Genomic DNA, 22129 nt, shown 5'->3' with positions numbered 1-22129 from the left:
GAATTGACATTCAGCAGTCCAGAACAGAGTTCTGGGCTGCTTGAGTCAAGTAAGCTGTGAGTATAACTAGCCCATGGCACACAAATACAAATTACTCAGAATGGGCAGTGTTTCAATGCATCCACAAGGCTGGCTAAATTTAATCTCAAAGCAAAAATGTAAAAGAAATAAAATAAAAAAATAACCCTCATCAATTCAAGACAGCAACAATCACTATGGACCTTATTCAGCCCATACAGTATACATACAATAAGAAGACATTACTTTAAGCTATGGAGGAGGAAATCCACTTATTCTTGTATGCACTAGCTCTATCTTCAAGAATACTGGGCACCATTTTATTTGAAACCTTCAAATTGGGTTGATAAACACTGTGACAATCTTCTCTGTTTCATTGTGCTATGTAGCCCTACTATACTGCCTTCTATACTCAGATTGTGGACGAGGAGTAGCAGAGCTTGCCTTGCATAGTGCAATGTGTGTAGCTTTGCCCATATGCCTCCTCTAAAAGCATAAGGAAGCAAACCCAGTTATTGATCACAAAAAGACCTACACTGCAAGGATCTGATACGTATACGTTGCATTATGTTATGCCAACGCTGATACAACTAATTTTATATATGAGCAATATGTGTGATGAACGGTGCATGTGTTTCAAAAGGCATTTTATGTTACAAGGATTCTTGAGCAGGTTCCTAGAAGCAAACTAAATATATCAAATCCTAGTTTAAACACATGATAGGGATGTTGCTGCCAGGAACCAATGACTCTACATAAACACACAGTTGCAGGGTATGTTCTTTCTTCGATAACTGTAGCACAAACACAGTATACATACAAAACGCCTATTTAATGCTACCTCAATCTTCCAAGAAGATGCAAGTGTTACGTAGAGTAAAAAGATTTCTACCGTTCAGCATGTGTGGTACATTTTAGATCTGGGACAAAAAGGTACTGAGGATTGCATCCTAAGCTCCTGCAGAACCTCACCTTTAAAAATCAGAATGGCAAGTAGCAGAATGTATCACATGCTTTCTTAGCTACAGTATTTGTAAGGTTGTAGGTGTCAAGAGTAAGCATGTAGCTTACCAGAGAGCATGGATTGTGTTAACCCCAGAAATGCCCATTCAAATCTGTTAGTCTCTCTCACTTTTAATCTTGAAATGCTTCTTTAGGATGAAAACAATGTCAGCATAATATATATTTGTGTGTGGGTGTGTATGCACACATACACCATCGTATATTTATCTCCCCAGATCATACAGAACGCCTCTGTCCCGTCAAATACATCATACAGAAAATGACCGAAAAAGCCACAGATAATGTGATTAATAAAAAGAGTGTAATGTAAAATACAGTGTGAGAATGATACATTGATAAAAAAAACATGTGAGGTGTACATGGGAAGGGGAGCCACTAGAAGGTCATTAGCAAGTAGTCATATGCTGCGCAATGAGAAAGCTTTGACACATTTTAAAATAAAGTGAAATTAAGAACAAACCTGACCTGCTTCCTAGCAGAGCAAGTGCTGACTCACTGCCTGCAGTCCCGACAGCGTGGAGAATCCTTCTAGCCAAGCTAATCACAGCAGCTCCCTGATCATGTGATCTCGGTCACATCATCAGGCTGTCACACACAGCCAGGAATTAAAGGGCACTCATGCTCAATGTGATTCTCACACACTACAGTGATGCATCCTTTAATGCCTGGTACATTTCCCCCTAACACATGTCCCCTGAAAAGGAATTCCAGTATCAGCTGGAGAAGGGATTTATACAGCTGTTTAATGTTCTATATTGGTTGGGAATTATGATCAACAGTTAAAGAGGTAACATTTTATGTGCCTCAAAACAACATTTATCCATAGGATGGTCATGGATAAAAAGTGTTTTGCTCTTAGAAACACTTGTTTACACGCTACAGCCACATAATCACTGCAAAAACACAAAGTGAGTAAATTCCAAGGTTTATACTTGTAACAATCAGCGGATACAAAGTTTCCCCCACAAAGCTACTACGATGCAATACTAAAATTAAAACTTTAACAGCAGCATGCGCATATGGGTATAGACCTTGTAGGCTCTTTGTCCTGCACCAAAGTATGTTCTGTGCAGGCAACAAAAATTTTTTTAAGGAAAGGTTACTGTCCTCGTTTCCACCCAAAAATAAATAAACAACAAATTCACCCAGACTATTACATCTCATTGAAGTAGTCTGAGTGCAGTGTCCCTGTCCTCTCAATGTAAGATAATGCAGTTTTTGAGAACCTGTACCGTTTACATTGCAGGGTAAAGTCCTTTTCTTGTCGCTGTCAGCGCGACAACCATTACAGTGGCTCAATCAACAAGACGTAAATATGATACTCAACAGATTATTGCAATGCTCACAAAAGCAGGGTTTATATGGGGGGGAAAAACTAAAGTGGGCTTATTTCCATGCCGGACAGTACAAAGCAGATATTACGCTTCACACAACTCCTCCACTTGGATATTCACTCTGAGGAAGAGAATATAGTAATAATATCAGAGTGGAGGAATGGCGTGATGCTGCCCTAAGAGCATACAATCCAACTTTACGGAGCCAATATATATATATAGGTTCCTTTTAATGTGAGTGACCCATTTAGTTAGACTCAATACTTTCATTTTATAACCATCTGCACTATACTAGATCTGTTTTTATCCGTCCTTTTATGTATTGGACGTACACTATTTTATCAAGATAATGTGGGGTACGCTACGCCCTACATATTCACCAAAACGCTCAACTTACGCTATAGGTTTTTGACTTATACCACTTTAAGTTTGTTGTGTTTATTGAGGTGTGTGGAGAAGACGGTATTTCACACAAGTGTTTTTATCATATTTTTGCTAAAACACTTTTGTATTAACAGACTCCATCCCACAAGGAGGTCTTGTTTGTTTGCAATTTCATCTTCAGTAGATAAATGTCTTGGTGTTTCCATACACATTAACTTTCACATTTCACAAGTATTTGTTAAAAATGTAAAATTCATATATCATAATTATAGATAGGGTTTAGGGCTTAAATAAAGAGTACATTTATTGTTAATATAGGATCTATAGAGTTAGCTGCTATTAACGCGCATTTCCCTTGTTACACCTTTCATGAGGCACGTGTAAATTACATTCAGTTACATGGGGTCAATTTTTACCATCAAGCATTGAAACCAGGTATTAGGCTTTTACAGTCTCCAATAAATATCTGTCAAAACTTACTCCATTCATTATTACCCGTTGTTAACAGTTGAGTTTTGTACCATGGAAACAGCTGTGAATCGCCAACATTAGAATTAGCAATTTTAGCTATTATCAGCTTATCAGGAACGGATTTGCAATATGAAAGCAAACAAGCAATGTGTAATGCAAGATTTTAACATAAACCAGCTGCCAATTATGAATTATTTGAGCAGGTCCTAACCACTAGACTAGTGAACAAATACCTTTCAGCTACTCTGAATGAATCAAATACCTACCAGTCTACGGACAAACAAATCGTTTCAGTGGGCAAATCTGGACATATCCATTTGTAGATTGACAGGCATTTGATTCATTCAGTGCAGCAAAAAATATGGTGGCGCTTAATAATTGATGATCATTTGTTTTATGTTCATAAAAATCACTCACACCTGTTTTAATGCAGTGCATTTTATTCCAGTTGGCAGAACTTACTCAAGGAATAGCCTACAGCTTTTAAGTTATCTGGTTCAAATACCCACCAGAAAAAATGTTTTTACACCAGTGTAATAATATAACAAAAAATAAGGGAATTGTGGGGCACACAAGGAACATGCATTTCTAAGTAGTGGTGCTGCCGTAAAGAACAAAATATATACCAAATACAGATTATGGTTGGGCAGGGACGTATTAGCCGCAAGGCAAACAAGGCATTTGCCTTGGGCGGCACTTTCCAGGGGGCGGCAAAAAAAGCCGCCCCCAAATGCCCAGGGCAAATGTCTTGTTAGCCTTGCGGCTAACTAACAATCCGGTCGGTCGGGCCACGCTGGCGAGGGAGCACTTTCCCCTGAGCGCTCTGCTCAGCTCCCTCGCGCACCGCAAAGTGATGCTTGGAGACCTGGAATAGGACGTCAGGGGAAAATGCTCCCTCGCCAGCGCCACCCAACCGACTGCCCCACTAGACCCCAGGGCAGCACAAAACCAGGATAACACCACTGTGGTTGGGTGCTTAGCCCAACAGGAATATGGTCTGTAGGACCCTGGAGGTGACCTCAGAAAATCATAAATTGAAGATAAATCGTTGAAAGCAGTTCAAACAGTAAGTATTGCCGTTAGTATGATTATCCCCATGTTAAAATTAGTACACGACCCACTTATATTGGAGAATTATGACATCTTTGATGTTGTTTGCCAAGATATCTGTTTTGAAGTACCTTTGTAATATTTAATCTGTATTTCTTTGCGTTTGTGCTTTTCCCTAATCTGTATTTGATAATATAATAATGCCAGAATTTCAAATGTCGGTTATAGATTTATCAAGGGTCTATAATGTTTACCTTAAAATTAGGTGTTCTGTGCAACACAAAACAAGCAAAGTAATGGGGTGGTAACTGACCTTGTCTGTCTGCACGATGGAATACAATTTAATATTGGAGCAATAATTCCTGGTGTAATGGTTTGTGCATCCCCCTACTCCCCCTTTTTTAAATTTGGTTTGGATTTGGATATCATAGGGATGGTCGATCCCCAGTGGAGAGCACCAATTCCTGCCGTCTGCAGTCACCCACAGTTAATGTGATGCCATGGAGCTCCCAGTTGGCATCTTGAAATTATATGCTCCCCTGGTCCCATCCAATCTTCTTAATCTTTTGATTATCTACTGGTGCTCCCCTTTTATTTAAAACCATACATATTTCCTGCCACCAAGGAGAACAAAATGAAGCATTGCCATTTTTAATTAAGAACACAATAATAGGCAATCTGGTCTGCCACTTTTCTTTTCCCAATCCATCATTCTCCATTACATTTGTTTCATTCACTAAACTATCATCAGCTGTCATTGGTTCCACAGAAAGTTACCTTCAAGGTTCTGTTCTAGGCACCTTCTCTTCTTTCTATACCTTTCCCACGGGCTGTTCAGCACCTTTAGTTTTAGGTGTTATGAATATGGGCATGAGGCTCAAACCTATCTTTCCATACCCTCACTTTTCATAAAAATAGGGCAGAAATTTCTAGACCGTTATGTAATAGGTGCACTTGGCACATTACAGACTACACTGCTGAGGAGATGGCCAGTATGTCGAGTCAATAATAAAACATAAATATGCAAACATTGAATGACAACTGTACGTATTATTGTACCCTCACCCTTTAACTTTAGCGTGTTTTATTAAGGCACAAGTACACTTGTAAAGAAACCTACGGATCTACAGATCCAAGTGCTTAAAGGGCACACTTTGATTGTGAACAGTTACCTCTTCTCTGTAAAATAAAAGTCTCAAGGGTTCTTCATCACACTTACACTATGCTTGGTCACATATTACTTAATTCTTTAAAAACATGAATTAGTAAGAAGCAAAGTTAGACATGCCTTCCTTTTTTTTTTTTGGTGAGTGAAAGTAACTGCAACAGAGTTACTCACTCAAGCGAAAACTGCTGGGACTTCAAACTGAATTTCAAATGTAACAGAATTGGACTTGGAGAAGGTTTCTAATTCAGCTGATTTAGTCTCACCATGCAATTCATTATAAATACCCAGAAATACTCACTTTAGTAAATAACACTAAGTTTGAACGTGTTACTTTTGGCGTTGATAGGGTTATTCACTTAACTGGAAATTGTGGAGAACTCACAAGGGAACTCCAACTTTTAGGGTAAAACAGAGGAGCTAAAATATACCAGAGGTGGTCAATGTATTCTGTATTCACAATTTCCTAGAGCACGTTTGCTTATCTGAAGCAACATCAGCAGGTGTACATGCGGAGAAATCTCAGCTTTGAAATATTTGTTTCTGAGTATATTTATCATCGCCTGCACGCAAATCATGTAAGGTCATTGCCATATAGCAGAGTGGTAGGTTTGTAACTTTATAAAAGAATTAGAAAATAAAAATTTGGAAACAGGTCATTTATCTCATTTCACACAGCTTTTAAAATAAATAAAAAATGAATTTATATAATACATAGTGATCTTAAATAATTGAAGGAAAAAAATTTAAATTCCGGTACAGGTGGCCCTATTGTATTTGATCAGTATAGACACAAAACATACAAGCTTACCTATTACTGAATCAACTGTATTACTAGCAGGGTAGAATGGGAGTGCTTTGGCATTTACACTTGATAGCGCAGTAGGGGATGAACTATCTGAACCAATACTGGATGCCAGACTAGAAGTTATACTGGAGGTTATACTGGAAGCCAGTGGATTTACCACTGAAAAAACACTGAGATGGCTCTGTTTAAAAAATATATAAATTAAATAAGAAAAAATGCATTGTGTAGCATACAAAATGAAAAGCAACTAAACACAGTAAAATGTCAAAGCTTTTGTTTCTTCTCATATCATTATATTGACTTTTTTATGTTTCACTCAGACTTTAGATCCTGAACATTCGAGTTGCTAATTAAATGTAAAATTGCAATAAATATATATATATATATTTTTATTTTGAAAGTGGACTAGTCTTAAAAACAAATCAAAAGAACAAACAAAACAAAAATAAATCAAAAACATTTTTTCCCCCAAATACATTTAACCCCTTAAAGACCAAACTTCTGGAATAAAAGGGAATCATGACATATGTCATGTGTCCTTAAGGGGGTTAAATCTGCTGGCAATATTGCTTTAGTTATAAGTAACATCAAACCTTGGGTCCTGATTTCTGAAAAAGTCTTCCCCCCCTCCCCCTCCCCCCCCAATCAGGAAACCTACACCAGATGTACACTGGTAAATTTGTTTGGGGAACAATAGGTAATGTAAGAACTAATATGTTCTAAAAACCTTAAAGAAAAATTTTAATTAAAACCATATAATCGTTTTTAGTTAGGAACAGGTCCACTTCAATCCCCAAAATAGGTTACATTTTGAAAAATGAAAACAAAATTCCATAAACAAGTTAGTTTTAATAAATTTGCATTGGTTATGAACGTGAGATTAATAAAATACAGAACAAGCCAACAGATCTGCAGTAATTGTAACTGTACTGTATTTGACAAAACTAAATACTATACCCCATGTTACGGATTGTTTGACACACAATATTTCCTATGGTCAAAAGATGATGGGAAATTTCAGAACACTTTGTGTATTGAATTTCCCAAGTGGTTCAAAATGGTAGACATTTGTGGCTGGATCTTGGGTATCTGAGTTGAGTTGTTCTATCCCCACTTTAGTTAAAGGGGATAATATTTGAGGAGCCGAAGATTTTTGCGGCATATTGAAGTGCAATTACACATTCAAGTGATCTGTACAAATTACGGATTTCATATGACAAAAGGCAGTACAATAATGATCTGTGTGAGTTGGAAGTTCACTAAAATCTCCGGTCTTACAGTCCTAACTCTCGAGGCATGATTTATAAATAAAAACCAGCCCAAAGAAGAAAATAAAAAGTATACAAAATCCTCTTTGTTCTAACAAACTCAGGCAATGATTGTAGTCTTGATTTGCTCTAAAGGGACATCTGATTGTCCATGCTAGTGAAGATTGGATGAGACCAAGAACGCCGGGTGAGACCACGTTACGTTTTCAAACCCCAGTAAAAATAAATTACATCTGCTAGTTCGTGCCACAATGGGCTACAGTGGTTGTGGTGCTTTAACTACAATTTCAAAAAGACACTGGTGTAAACATTTACTATTGAAACAAATTATGATGACAGATCCAAAGAACAAAATGGCTCATTGATCCGTCTAGAATAGTCCGATCATATGTTCTTCAGGATATCCATTTGCAAAACCCAACCATTCTTAACAGAAAATTATAGTGTCAGGAATACAAATGTGTATCCCTGACACTATAGGGCTAAATACCCATATAGGCCCCTGGCCCCTCCTTACCTCATGTTAAAACGGTGATTTACTAACTTTTTACAGCGCTGTGCAGGTCCGGTCACAGCTGGCCTCACCCCTGCTCTGCTCCCATGGGAAATAGAGCATTGGGGGACTATCGCGTATATTCTGCAAAGTACTGCACCAAATCAGCATCTCCTCATAGAGATTAATGAATTCACTGCATCACTATGGGGAAAGTTTAGCGCCTCCAGTAGCCGTCTGAGTGACAACCACTGAGGGGCAGCAATGTAAACACTGCCGTTTCTCTGAACAGGCGGGGTTTACATTAAAAAGCAGGGACAGGCTATACCCACCATAATAACTACATTGAGCTGTAGTAGTTCTGGTGACTATAGCCTCCCTTCTAGTAGTTGATTACATCCCCTGGAAAGCTATTTAAATATCTACTACCTTTTTGTAAAGTAGTAACTCCTCATATTACCCGCCAATCTTCTATTTTTCGACTTGAAACCATATCTCTCTTGTACAAGAACTTCTGTTTGTATAAAAGTAAACTTTCTTTTTCTACTATGAAAGACCAAATAGAAATGTAATTGCAATGAATGCATAAACAAAATTGAATTCTCAACATACTGTAAGGTTTCCTTTCTGTGTTTTAAGGACCTACAGACGTTGCAAAACCGCTTTAGCAATGCAGATCGGCAAAGTTCCAACTCACAGTGCATAATACAATTGTACTTCCAGTCAGTATACAGCTGAAATATGAAAGATAAAGAACACCAATTCGATTTAGTCTAGAAGATCATTATTTTTATAGGCGGTATAAACACCATAGAACTCCTGCCAGATCTGCTTAGATAGGCACAGTATATGATTTCTTTGCTCATACCTGTTTATTTTCTTGATCATTCATTTTATGATTATCCAGTGATGCGCACTTGTGTTTTGCCTACAAAACAAAGAGAGATTCTGCTAAAGCAGCACGCAAAAGCAAAAGGCAAATCAGCTGTAAAATAAACAGTTTATAACATGTTAAAAGACAAAACACTGGCATTTACAAATATAGGATAGCTTTCTGCGTGGAAAACACTATACACTGGGAAAAACGCAAATCTGCATCAAATCTGGCGGTTTCAATTTTCAAGTAGAATAAAGTTGTTGTTTTTTTTTTCTACTTTAACAGTTCTGGGAAAAATAAATTCAACTATTTTTAAATCACATCGAAATGCAATTCTATGGATGAATGTCGAAGAAAATGAAAAATATGTGCAATTGCATCTTTTGTCCTATAATTATTATAATTAATTTGGAAGCAAATTGAGGCCCACCATACTTTCATTCCCGTAAATGCAATTTCTGGTCACCGACCATAATTTGAAATCTAGCGGCTGTATTCTAACCAATAACCTGCAATCCCACCCAAGTATAACTCTAAAATATAGGGTTACCTTGCTAAATGAACATGTAGAACAAGCAAGTCTTGTCAATGTTATGTTATCAAGTATACTTTTTAATAGGAAAGTTATTTGTATTTCAGTGTTACGGACACAGTTACCTTATCACTTCCTACAGATCACAACATAATTAGGAATTACAAAACGTAAAACAATTTATTTTCCTTTATTATTTTTTTGTTTAAATTCTGGTCGGTGCCTAGAAGGAATGACCTGAAAAAGAAAGCCATTTATTTTGAAGTTGCAGCCTGATCACACAGATAAAGTTCCTATATATTCACACAATCAAAACCATTAGCGCCACAAAACATGAAATGGAGTGTGCTTTGCCACATGGAGAAGTTCATCAAAAAGGGACCCTTGGTATGTAAACTTTTAGTGAAAAAACAAAATGACATTCAGTATTATAAACCTAAACAAAGTCTTCTTTACAGTTGTAGTTAGCAAAGTACAGCATAATTTAATGTATAGAATAAGTTCAGCAACTTTTCCAAGAGTATAGATTGTGTGCATAATTTAGAGCCAACATTTAGAATTTCACAATGAGAACAACGTGACGAAGCTTGTTAATGGAAAAATTAAATAGAATGTTAAAAAAGTTCATCAAAAGCACTCACGACATACAACAATGACATAAGCAAACACTCATTTTCTTCCAGCCTGTTGTAATAGATGCAGATCTGAACACCCAATGGATTGACACGTACCTGATCTTCTCGTTCAAAACCGGGCGCCCGTGGATAGTTAGAGCTTGGTGAAGAGACACCTGGGGTGGTAGAGTCACAACACATACCATTTGCTAATGATTTTGGCCTGCCTATGGATCCAACAGGCGAGAAGGAGCTACTGCTCCCTGAGCTGGAGGCAACTGTTGGACTACTACAGCATGAAATCTGTAGAAGAAGAATATGAATACAGAATACAAATAATGGATATGCCCAGTTTGTGACTAACTATACATGATATGCATTCGTGAATAAATGGAATTCATACCCACCACCCCTTCCGTTTCATTACGGCAAACAAACTATGTAATACTTGGAAATCATATTGTTTAAGCATAATAAAACTATCCTAAGTACACTTGTGTTTACTCTTTCATAATTTGTTCGATCTTTTATCAAGAGAGCTACATAAGGATACTTTATCTTGGTAGCAATTTTTGTAAATGTATGCATGTTAGAAAGGAGTAAAAGAAAATGGCACATAGGATTAGTAATTTAATTAGGAATGTACTAGGATAAATGTTTTGATATCAAAAATGACTACAAAGACACCTGGTGTACTTTATACTATAGAAAATACACACCAAAAATGCTAATGTCACTTCCGTGTACAAGGATGTAAAGGTAATTTTTTGCAATGGCAAGCATTTAGTTATTCATCTTGTCATTTTTTCCTCCACAGTTAAGCAATTCTGTGATTCCAAACGTATATGTTCTAGATCGGGGTTATCATGTGAACGCAACATATAGAACATTGTTAAAGACTAACCCCTTAAAGACATATGACGGAAATATTCCGTCATGATTCCCTTTCATTCCAGAAGTTGTGTCCTTAAGGGGTTAAAGGGGCACTATAGTCACCAACACAACGTTGGCTTAATTAAATAGTTTAGGTGTATAGATCATACCTCTAAGGTCTCACTGCCTAATTTTCTGCCATTTAGGAGTTAAATCACTTTTGTTTTTGTTTATGCAGCCCTAGCCACACCTCCCTTGACTGACTGACACAGCCTGCATGAAATCAAAATGGTTTCATTTTCAATCACGTTAGCTTACTTTAAAATCTCTTATCGCCTGCACTGTTAATTTAACTTTAATTACATACAGGAGTCTTCTGCAAGGTCTAGCAATCTATTAGCAGAGCAGGAGACCAGAAATTCTAAATTAAACAGAATTTGCAATAAAGGAAGTGTAAACATTAGAGGATTCTGTACATGAAGTTCTAAGGAAGGATGTGTAAGTCACATGCAGGGAGGTGCGGCTAGAGCTGCATAAACAAAGTGATCTAACTACTAAATTGCAGAGAACTGAGCAGTGCAGGGGCATGATCTATACACAAAACTGCTACATTAAGCTAAAGTTGCTTTGGCGACTATAATGTCCCTTTAACAAACCAGTATTCATTGTAAGTCAAGAAAAACTGCTTGCAGATTAGCAATGCTTCAGTTCAAATTTTACACAAAAGAGAAAATGCATTCATCATAATTGTGTGAAGAAAAGAGGTGTTGCATAATATACGTTGAGCATTACATAATGTGATTACTGAATTGCAAGTCTATAGGATGCCATGGTAACATCGATAACTCTAGAGCGAATCACATTATGGGAGTTGTAATTATACAACATCTGGGGATATAACTTTCGATTTAGAGGTTCAAAGCTCTGATTACTGAAACCTGGACAGTCCCAGGAGGTTTTATAGACACAAGTTTGACCAACTGCCACAACAATATCTTCTAAAATTACTGAAAAGGTACGGCAAATTCCAATACAGTCTGTACAGAATTGGATGGCAAGACGTTAGAAAGTAGAAAATTTGGGCAAGTACTTCTTGCTCAACATGTAAATGGAACTACTTTGCTCATTAGAAATAGTTGTTTTTTACCTCCATAACTAGGCCGCTGGACCAATTTCATCTGAAAAGGTATATATACACATATTTTATGGTGGAAGCAGTGCCCTCTACTGGCCAAATGTCTCCTTGCTAAGATATCCCACTGAGTGCCTGGAGTACAATCTGTTTTTGTATTTGAATGAGATGCTGCTATTAGCATGAGAATGGGAGTAAGCTCTGCAATGTGTTGTGGGAAACATCCAGCTGTGTCTTTCCACCTTAGCATCTCATCCACATAAAGCATGAGAAAATGATGCCTGTAACTAGGCTACAAAAATCTATTTTATTGATTCAATCAGGAATGACATTTTATATCAAAAATAACTTTAAAAAAAAAAAAAATCAAATTATAAAAATGTGGGTATATTTCTATAATTTTTGCATGAAGACCTTTTTGTATGCATGACTGATGCACACTGATCTAAAGCGTCATATTCAGTCTTTAAAAATTCCTTGCAGTTCAGACTATCAGACAATGCAACGCAATTAAAATGAAAACTGAATTCAAGAAGAAGAATGTTCTGAGGCCACTGCAAAAAAAAAAAAGAAACTTCACAAGAAGCAGATAGGAACCATTAAAAAAAGTTTGCTGTGAGAGGAGTATAAAAAATTGCAAAACAATATTAATGGGTTGTCAGGAAACCTTTAGAAAGAACAGAAAGTAACCATGAGAAAAGAAAAGGTAAGCGGGTAGACATTTAACATCACTGGAACGGTCTTGATTAATATTACGTTGTCGAAAAAGTCTACTGATGGCCTATAGCAACAAAAGACATTTATTAACCTTTTCTCCACCAAGAGGTTGCTAAGGCAGCATTCAATTTATGAGCTTAAAGGGACACTGTAGGCACTGTGTCATCTCAATCTCATTAAACTGGTTGTAGTGTCTGGAGTTCCCTACCACCATTATTCATTCAACATTAAACAGTTTTTAATGTTTTAATGCTAAATGTGACCCTCCAGCAGCCCATCCCTTCTGTGGTGCTTTGGCTAATGAGGAGGTATTAGCCTGAGTAGCAATTGGCAGCTATGATTGGCTGAGAGTGTTAGCTGACTGCTTTTAACCTTTCAGAGCTCCAACTGACAGTAAGAATGGATGGGTATGACTATAAGGAAGTGTGAAATCTCTGCCTTAGCCACACCTCCAGAAGGGGCCGGACTGTGGGTGGACAGGGACTCTTATTTAGTGTTAAACTGCTCAGAAGTGGTTTATCACTGAATGGAGGACTGTGCCAGGGAACTTCAGGTACTATAACCAATTCAAAGAGATGAAATGGTCATAGTGACTACAGTGTCCCATTAAAGTAGATTTGGTCATTAGCAATACATTCCTTGACACCCATTCCGGCACATGGTCTGTACACGTTTTATAAACGACCCCTGACAAAGTTTCAAAGCTGAGATAGTTCTTGCCTACACTCAATTTGTCAGCCATTAAATTCTACCTTCCCAGTTCTGATATTGTTTTAATAGGTTATTTCATACATTCCATGTTTGACTGACACCATCTGGCAAATAATATATGCAGACTATTCTGAGCGATGGAAACACCTGTGTGTAAGTGTTAAATAGGAAGGAAAAACACAAGAGCTGTAACAAGTGTGTATGTAGCAATGTATGTCATTAAAAGTAAAGAGAACCTGTGCAAACCTGTGCAAAGGTTACATGTAGGAACAAAGCATTAAAAAGGACCAAGCATACATTAATTGGAATGTCACAATGTATGACCAAAGCATGTTTTTTTTGTTATTGTTGGTCTTAAAATTCCACTGAGCTGTTGCGTGACACGGTCATTTGCTATACAAACGCAGTAGAGGACATAAAAAAAAAAATATATATATATATATATATATATATATATATATATACTATATAGTGATTTTTTTGTATTTAAGCAGTGGAGTAAAAGCACACAACTACAGGAAATAAAAGCAATAACATGTGTCAACACAAGAATCCTAAAATTAACATAACTAAAATGTCATGTATTGATGAGTTCAGCATCACCAGATCGGGCTGCAGAGTAGAGTCTGTCCTGGCACTGGATTACAGGTAATTTAATGGGTTTTTGTTTAAACACTAAACAAAAAACTATTTTTATTTTATTTTTATTTAAATAAATAAATAAATAAAAAAAAAGAGGGGGTGCAGTTATCAACACTAAAGAAAAAGGGAATTCTTATGCTACTAATGAATATATTCCTTTAAATGAACTTTTTTTTAAAGATACATTTGTGATCATTTTTAAGATTAGTACCTGTTTAGTATTTTGTGAGTCATGTCTTCTATGTGGATTGGATTTATATCCTCCCTTATTTTTATATTGCATAAATACTTTGAGTATGAATCTAGCATTTAAAAGGGGAACTCAAGGCACTCGCATATGTGATGCAAAGTGTAGGTGTGCACTTTTATTTTTTATATATAAATGAAACAATTTGATTGTTTGTACAAAATGTTCACTTAATATTTGTGCCCTCCCTACCAGCAAACAAGGTTTTAATTTTTAGCCAAATAAATATATTGATGTACATCATAATTTCTGTAAGAGAACGAAGACAATGAAACAAAGACTCCCAGAAACTGTTGCTTTACACATAAATTAATCATTTCAGCAGTACCTTACAAAATAATATGAGCATTTAAAGGCACCCTAAGCACCAAAACAATTTTAGCTTAATTGAGTGGTTTTGGTGTATAGAACTAAATTTAAAGGACCACTATAGGCACCCAGACCACTTCAGCTTAATGAAGTGGTCTGGGTGCCTGGTCCATCTAGGATTAACCCTGCCTGCAGTAAACATAGCAGTTTCAGAGAAACTGCTATGTTTACATTAGGGTTAAAGGACCACTCTAGGCACCCAGACCACTTCAGCTTAATGAGGTGGTCTGGGTGCCAGGTCCTTCTAGGGTTAACCCATTTTTTCATAAACATAGCAGTTTCAGAGAAACTGCTATGTTTATGAATGGGTTAAGCCTTCCCCCTATGTCCTCTAGTGGCTGTCTCACTGACAGCCGCTAGAGGCGCTTGCGTGATTCTCACTGTGAAAATCACAGTGAGAGCACGCAAGCGTCCATTATGAATGCTTTCCTATGTGACCGGCTGAATGCGCGCGCAGCTCTTGCCGCGCGTGCGCATTCAGCCGACGGGGAGGAGAAGAGGAGGATCGGAGGAGGAGAGCAGGAGGAGATCTCTCCGCCCAGCGCTGGAAAAAGGTAAGATTTAACCCCTTTCCCCTTTCCAGAGCTGGGAGGGAGGGGGTCCCTGAGGGTGGGGGCACCCTCAGGGCACTCTAGTGCCAGGAAAACGAGTATGCTTTCCTGGCACTAGAGTGGTCCTTTAATCCAGCCTCTAGTGGCTGTCTCATTGACAGCCGCTAGAGGCGCTTCCGCGCTTCTCAATGTTATTTTCACAGTGAGAAGACACCAGCGTCCATAGGAAAGCATTGAGAATGCTTTCCTATGGACTGACTGAATGCGCACACGGCTCTTGCCGCGCATGCGCATTCAGCCGATGACGTCGGAAGGAGGAGGAGAGTCTCCAGCGCCGAGGGAGCACGGCGCTGGAGAAAGGCAAGTGTTTAACCCCTTCCTCCAACTTCAGCCCGGCAGGAGGGAGGCCATGGGGTTGGGGGCACCCTCAGGGCACTATAGTGCCTGGAAAACGAGTTTGTTTTCCTGCCATTATAGTTGTCCTTTAAATTAAAGGAACAATAAAGCGTTACACTTCACCCTCTCTCGCAAGATCATTGAGGAGGCATGGCTTCCTCCAGTGATGGTCCAATCCAATCATCCTCATTGAAGAGAACTGGATGAATGCACATGTGCACCACGCGCATCCAAGTTTCCCCAAAGGAAAACATTGAATTCGATGCTTACCTATGAGCTGCAATTGATGATGTTTGACTTTCAAGTTCAAGTCTACTGAGTGCTTAGTGCTCCCAGATATATTTATAGAGTTTGATTCATGAGGACAGAACATATCAAATGCACCAAAATGGTACACGCCTGACTGCTCACAGAATGGTCTACTAAAATGTGTTAATTTGGGGTTTGCATGTTTTAAGGGTTCAGACATTGAGAAAATTCCTGTCCAAAGCTTGTGCAACTGGAAAACGAGATTGCATGACACCAGAAAGCCAACAGATTGTGCTCAAAGTATTAATTGGGTTAAAATGTACATCAAAAGCAAAAAAAAAACTAAAAACTAAAAACATACATATTTAGATTAATAGGATTCTGAAATTAAAATACATGATAGATGTGAAGTAATCCCTTAGCCCCACAAGCTAAAGCATCGCTGGTTTCTCAGACATGTTGTTATTAACTGGTAGTCTGGTCCCATTTTTATTTTGTTGGAAGGAGTCATACCTATCACATACACTTGCTGCTAAATTATATGAATGCCTTATTGAGAGCAAATCCAGATACACCTGTTTTGTATTGGGTCGAGGGAATATACAAGAGTATTGTAACAGCTACAGTATATACAGTGCATTTCTGCAAAGTTAAAGTTGCCCTGTAGGTATATTTAATCCACTCCCAATAGTACTTACATTTACTGTTTGATCACTGTGGTTCAAGATACTGTTTGTACAACTCAGCGAATTGTTCCAGTCACTGGAAAGTCCTATGCTGTCTGATGAATAGTGTGAAGGACCTTGTTTTAAATGACAGCTTGACTGCATCATAACATTCATGGCTTCCTCTGCTGAAGGAATACCTGTAAAATAAAGAACATCAAAGATCCTCCATTCGTGCCATAAACCTGCACTAGTTTAAAGGGATACTACAAGTGCCAGGAATACAAAGCTGTATTCCCCCTCCCTTGCGCATCAAAAAAACCCTTTATTTACTTACTTTACGACAGTGTCGATTTATCCTTGGTGCTGGGCCGCGGCTCAAACACTGGCCAAAGTAAGCGTTAATATTTGTTTGTGTGTGAAAAATGAACGCCCATTTTGGTCAGTGTTTGTGACTAAGTAGCTACTAAAAAAGACTGGACATACCCCATTTGCAATACCTTGGGTTATCTACTTTTGCAAATGGTATGCCATCATGGGGGTAATTCTCATTCCTGGGCTACCATATGCTCTCAAAGGCAACGGAACCAATCTGGAGAAATTTCAAGGTGAAAAAACTGAAACACAAACCTTATATTTGACTCTGTAACAAGAATTATTTCGTCAGTGTAAGTCCCGTTTGTGTGTGAAAAATGCAAAAAAACATCACTTTCACTGATGAGATCACCGTTGTAATACATTTTACTGTTTTAAAACACTAATATTTGTGTTCAGCATAGTTTCCCGAATAAAACAGACCTCCTATGTACAGGTTTTTATGGTGTCTAGGAAAGTTATAGGGTTAAATATAGTGCTAGCAAATTAAATTCTCTGGACTTTCTGCCTGGGTTATATATATGATCTAAATATATATTATTTTATGTAACACTGTTTTAAAACTTTATTTTGATTTATTTCAGGCAGCAGGGGGACTACCTGTCATTCCAGGAACTCTCCTTGCTGGCACTGCTATGGACGGCTATTCCATCTATGTAATCGTGAGATCTGCGCAAGGACCTTGCAATGACATGGCCCAGGAGGGCCTGATCGGCAGCAAGGGGACTCCCTGGGTTGTCAGGTAAGTCCCCCTCAATCACGATCGTCTGCGTGGGATCGCCGGTGAGCAGGTAAGTCCCCTGGACAGCGTGGACATGCTATGCCGCCCGCAGGCGTTTAGAGCCGGGTCCCCAAGGACGGCATAGCACGCCTGCCGTCCTTAAGGAGTTAACAGACACCTTGTGCATGAACAAAATTGCAGGATTTATTTTTTGTTACAGAGCCAAAGGGAAAAAAAAACAGCAAGAACTGATAAAACAGTCTCCATGAGATCTTTAGAAAAATGTGTGTAAGGTCTTCTGTATCACCAATCGCCACAACATTCTCAAGACTCACTGCTTGTAGCAAGATATTTACTTACGTTCAACGTGTGCAAAAGCACAGAACGGACCGCGTGGGCAGTATCCAGTTTGCCGCATGTCATTGCATTTAGTAGATTTGTAGATCTATAGACATCAAATACAAATAAAATAAAAATAGGCTTTGTGCAACAGTAGAGGTAAAAACAGCAAACAGAACACCATTCAAAAAGAAGAGAACCTTAGGCAAGGCTATCATTAAGTTTATGTAGTTGCTAGCAATTTGTCAATGCATGACATTCTAAAAGCCTGCACAATGGACCATTTTACTTGGTCAGCAACTACAAAAAGCATCATAACTAACTAAGGAAATTAAAGGAAGAGCAACTCTAGACAAAAGCACAAAGATGTGGCCAATCGTCTGGAACATTCCATTGGTTTGCAGCATGAATTAAGAATTCTGCCTACAATATTTCAGTTCTAAAACATTACTCAAAACCGTGAATAATTACAAACCTCTGGATGGAATTGCTGCTCAGTGCGGGAATGGCAGTATTGACAATTATCCCCACTATCACACTTAGAAGGCTCTCCCCACTCATCACCATGTTTTACGCTGGGGCATGGTGTCGATCTAAGAGGAGGAATAAAAAATAAATAAAAAAATGGATAGATTTCAGACATCAAAAAGTTAAAACATTTTGGGTATACACACTATACACAGAATTTGTTTTTGAAAATTCTGAGGATTGTACTAGACTTAATTCTCCTGTTCAAGGTTGTTAACATTTCCCTGTAGCTTACAGCATTCAATAACAGCCAACAAATAATTGACCTCAGCCGTGTTCTCTGGGTGCCGGGGGCTACCGGATACCTATGCGTCACTAAGATCTTTTGCCTCACGGAGGTTCGCTCTTGTAGTTTGTATAAAGTGAAGGTGCCCAAGAAGGTGGACCTTCTTGCTCACATGACTCAAAGCAGGCTGCAGCATCGAAGAGACCCAACATGCAATGCCAACTAGAGCTAACTTAGAGGCAGTTCTCAACAGTTTGTGGGTGAACATGATGGCACATGCAGAAAGCTAATGGACATTACCAAGAAGGGGGGAGCAGGGCACACAAGGAGAGGTGTGGGAAGCCCCTTGTGGGCATATTGCCACCAAAAGATGCAATTACTCCTACCTATAGCCTTCCTGGGTTGAGAGCCGCTTGGAGTTGGGGTTGGAGGGATAACCCACTGTACAACTCATATGGAGGGACTGTATACTCCCATGATACATGTGCCCAATCAAGGCATTGGCTTACTGTCGTTTCTTTTTCCTCTCTGTGCTGGTCTTCTATACACAACTTGGCCACAAATAACCGATATTCTCCGATGCTTCTTTTCGCTAATAGTCCAGGTCCAGACTGTATTTAAGCAGCATACTAGTTTATGACAAGTATGTTGACCAATTTTATATAATATGTACTGCTTAGTGTTGCTATGTCTTGGTTCTATCATTTAGTACACAGTATGTTGTTAATTATATAGTGTTACTCTCAATGCATATCTCCTGCTTAGCTTAATACCTTTTTTCCACCTCAAACTGCATTGTGTTTTTCTTGTGTTTTTTCACTTATTTAAAAAAAAAAAAAAAAAAAGGTGCAGATTTCTATGTACCCTTAACCAGATAAGATGTTGAAATACTAATGTCCTTGTGTCTGGCACTACTGTAGAAAGATCTGAGTGCACATGTGCACGTATGGAATTGCTCCATGAGATGACAAACCAATCTACTTAACAATCTGATGTTGGGAAAACAGACATTTTCATACAGTCTCATTTCATAGTCTGAAGAGTTGTATTTTAAATAAATAATACTACAGCTTTCTTTCATATTTCAGGTACCTGTATTTGAATTTCCTGGGATTGCGTCTTCTATCTCGACTGTTGTGATAATGTGGACAGGCATATCCTTGGCGGCAAAGTCTTGGTGGTTTGGTACATTGCTCGGTTTTATAGCTGGCTAAAACAAAGTTTGTATCTAGGAAGAAAAGAAAGACAAAAATATATATATATTTTTTTTTGAAACCATAAGATTATATTTCAATAAAAGATCACACTAACTTTAAATACTACTATACAAATATAAATAAATATTCAATTAGCCATGGTATGAATACCCTGCGCTATAATGGCGGCCATCTGAAATACCAAAAATAAAGTGAGATGCACTCATATACAAATACTTATACTGTATCAATCCTTTGGCCTTTTTTTTTTTAACATGAAAAGTTCTTTGTACAGTATATATACACACCTGCTTACGCGTTGTGTACATGTGATATATATATATATATATATATATATATATATATATATATATATATATATATATATATATATATATATTTATTATTATTATTCATTTTTTTTAAGGGACACTGTAGGCACCCAGACCACTTCAGCTCATTAGAGGGCTTACTGAAATGAAACTGACCTTACTGCATGAGGACCTCCAGCGTCAGATTTTTTTCCCCCCATAGAAAAGCATTGATTGCACACAAAACATATAAACAACAAACTAACAATAAAAAAAAAGTATACCCTCTGCATTCTAGTGTAGTAAACTCAGAAATTTGAGAACGTTTAGAAAAATCTCTTTTTTAAATCTGCATATGTCTATAGGTTGCATTTTATTTCATATTTGAAATTATGTCATTATCTAATCATCACTGTAGTATCTGCTGATAAGTCACCAAAACTTAAAGCAGAAATTGTGAACAGAGATATGTGTATGTGAAAAAAAAACAGGTGTTTGAAACAAAAGGAAATTTTAACTCCTATCACTACACTAAAAAGCCAGCAGATGGCACTAAAACATATACAATACATACACCAAGCTGCATTTCATGATTCATTTACAAATACTTAGTGTGTGACTCACACACTTTAATTCCATAATACAATACCAAACACATGGAATAGAAATTATTAGAATGCCAATGAAAGACCAGCATATTATGTTTTAGGAAAACATGCACATTTCTAGGTCAAATACTACGTATTTTTATTGTTTAGATTTTTAAACTAATCAGTGTCCACAAGGCTGAGCATAATAATATTAACAAATACCATTTTGTTTAAATTTTGCCTAAAACAGCTATCAGACAGACAGCCACAAGGCACACTTCCTTCTTTAAAGGACAGTGTGGACATAGTAGCCACGTCAATCTCATTAAAATGGAGGAGCTCTCTGGAGCCATCCTTCCACTCCGCATTAAACGATTTTGCTAAACAAGAGTCATCAGACTATCCCCTCTGTGCTCCTTGGGCTAATAAGACAGCATTTGCCTGCACGGCAATGGGCAGCTGTGATTGGCTGAGCATGTCAGCTGACCGCTTTTAGCCTATCACAACGTCCATTGTCAGTATGAATTGGAATGGCTAGAAGGAATTGTTTAACCCCTTCCCGACCTCTGACGTAAAACGGTCCTTAAGGACCTCGGACTAACCCAGTACGTCCACTGTATTATTAGTACTTACCCGATTGCCGGTGTTCTCCCTCCGGCTATCGGTGTTCCTCTCCTTTGGGGGAGGGGGGGGGGGGACACTGTGACAAGCCAAATCTATGGCTTGATTTTTCGTTTCACCCCCATGATGGCATACCATTTGCAAAAGAAGACAACCCAAGGTATTGCAAATGGGGTATGTTCAGTCTTTTTAGTAGCCACTTAGTCACAAACACTGGCCAAAGTTAGCGTTCATAATAGTTTTTCGCATTTTTAACACACAAACAAATATAAATGCTAACTTTGGCCAGTGTTTGTGACTAAGTGGCTACTAAAAAAGACTGGACATAACCCATATTGAATACCCTGGGTCGTCTACTTTAAAAAAAATAAAAAAATATGTACATGTGAGGTGTGGTTCAGTGATTTATGACATAACAGTGTTACAATGTCACTATTGATACATTTTTAAAATATATATTTTGAAACAGCAATGTCCTACGTCTACTTATAGCCCTATAATTTTACAAAGAAAAGCTAAGAACATGTTAATATTTGGTATTTCTAAACTCAGGACAAAATTTTGAAAATGTTTAGCATACCGTATATACTAGAGTATAAGTCGAGTTTTTCAGCACATTTTTTGTGCTGAAAA

General features: G+C 37.8%; 1 protein-coding gene across 5 annotated transcripts in view; it reads right to left on the bottom strand.

Annotated features, from left to right (window-relative positions):
• UNKL (unk like zinc finger) overlaps window positions 1–22129 on the bottom strand; it is a 79671-nt gene that overhangs the window by 10837 nt on the left and 46705 nt on the right. For 3 of the 5 annotated variants that reach the window (XM_063430392.1, XM_063430393.1, XM_063430394.1), the window contains 7 exons: window positions 19871–20006; window positions 18500–18617; window positions 18046–18130; window positions 16623–16789; window positions 10155–10340; window positions 8883–8942; window positions 6257–6434 (listed from right to left, as the gene is read on the bottom strand). In XM_063430392.1, the coding sequence (XP_063286462.1) occupies window positions 6257–6434; window positions 8883–8942; window positions 10155–10340; window positions 16623–16789; window positions 18046–18130; window positions 18500–18617; window positions 19871–20006 (930 nt within the window). The remainder of the gene's footprint in view (window positions 1–6256; window positions 6435–8882; window positions 8943–10154; window positions 10341–16622; window positions 16790–18045; window positions 18131–18499; window positions 18618–19870; window positions 20007–22129) is intronic. The other 2 variants (XM_063430395.1, XM_063430396.1) reach the window with 1 other exon arrangement.

This window comes from Pelobates fuscus, chromosome 8, assembly GCF_036172605.1.
Source record: "Pelobates fuscus isolate aPelFus1 chromosome 8, aPelFus1.pri, whole genome shotgun sequence".
Classification (NCBI taxonomy): Eukaryota; Metazoa; Chordata; class Amphibia; order Anura; family Pelobatidae; genus Pelobates; species Pelobates fuscus.
Note: the sequence above shows the minus strand (reverse complement) of the source record. Positions and strands in the feature narration are given on the sequence as shown.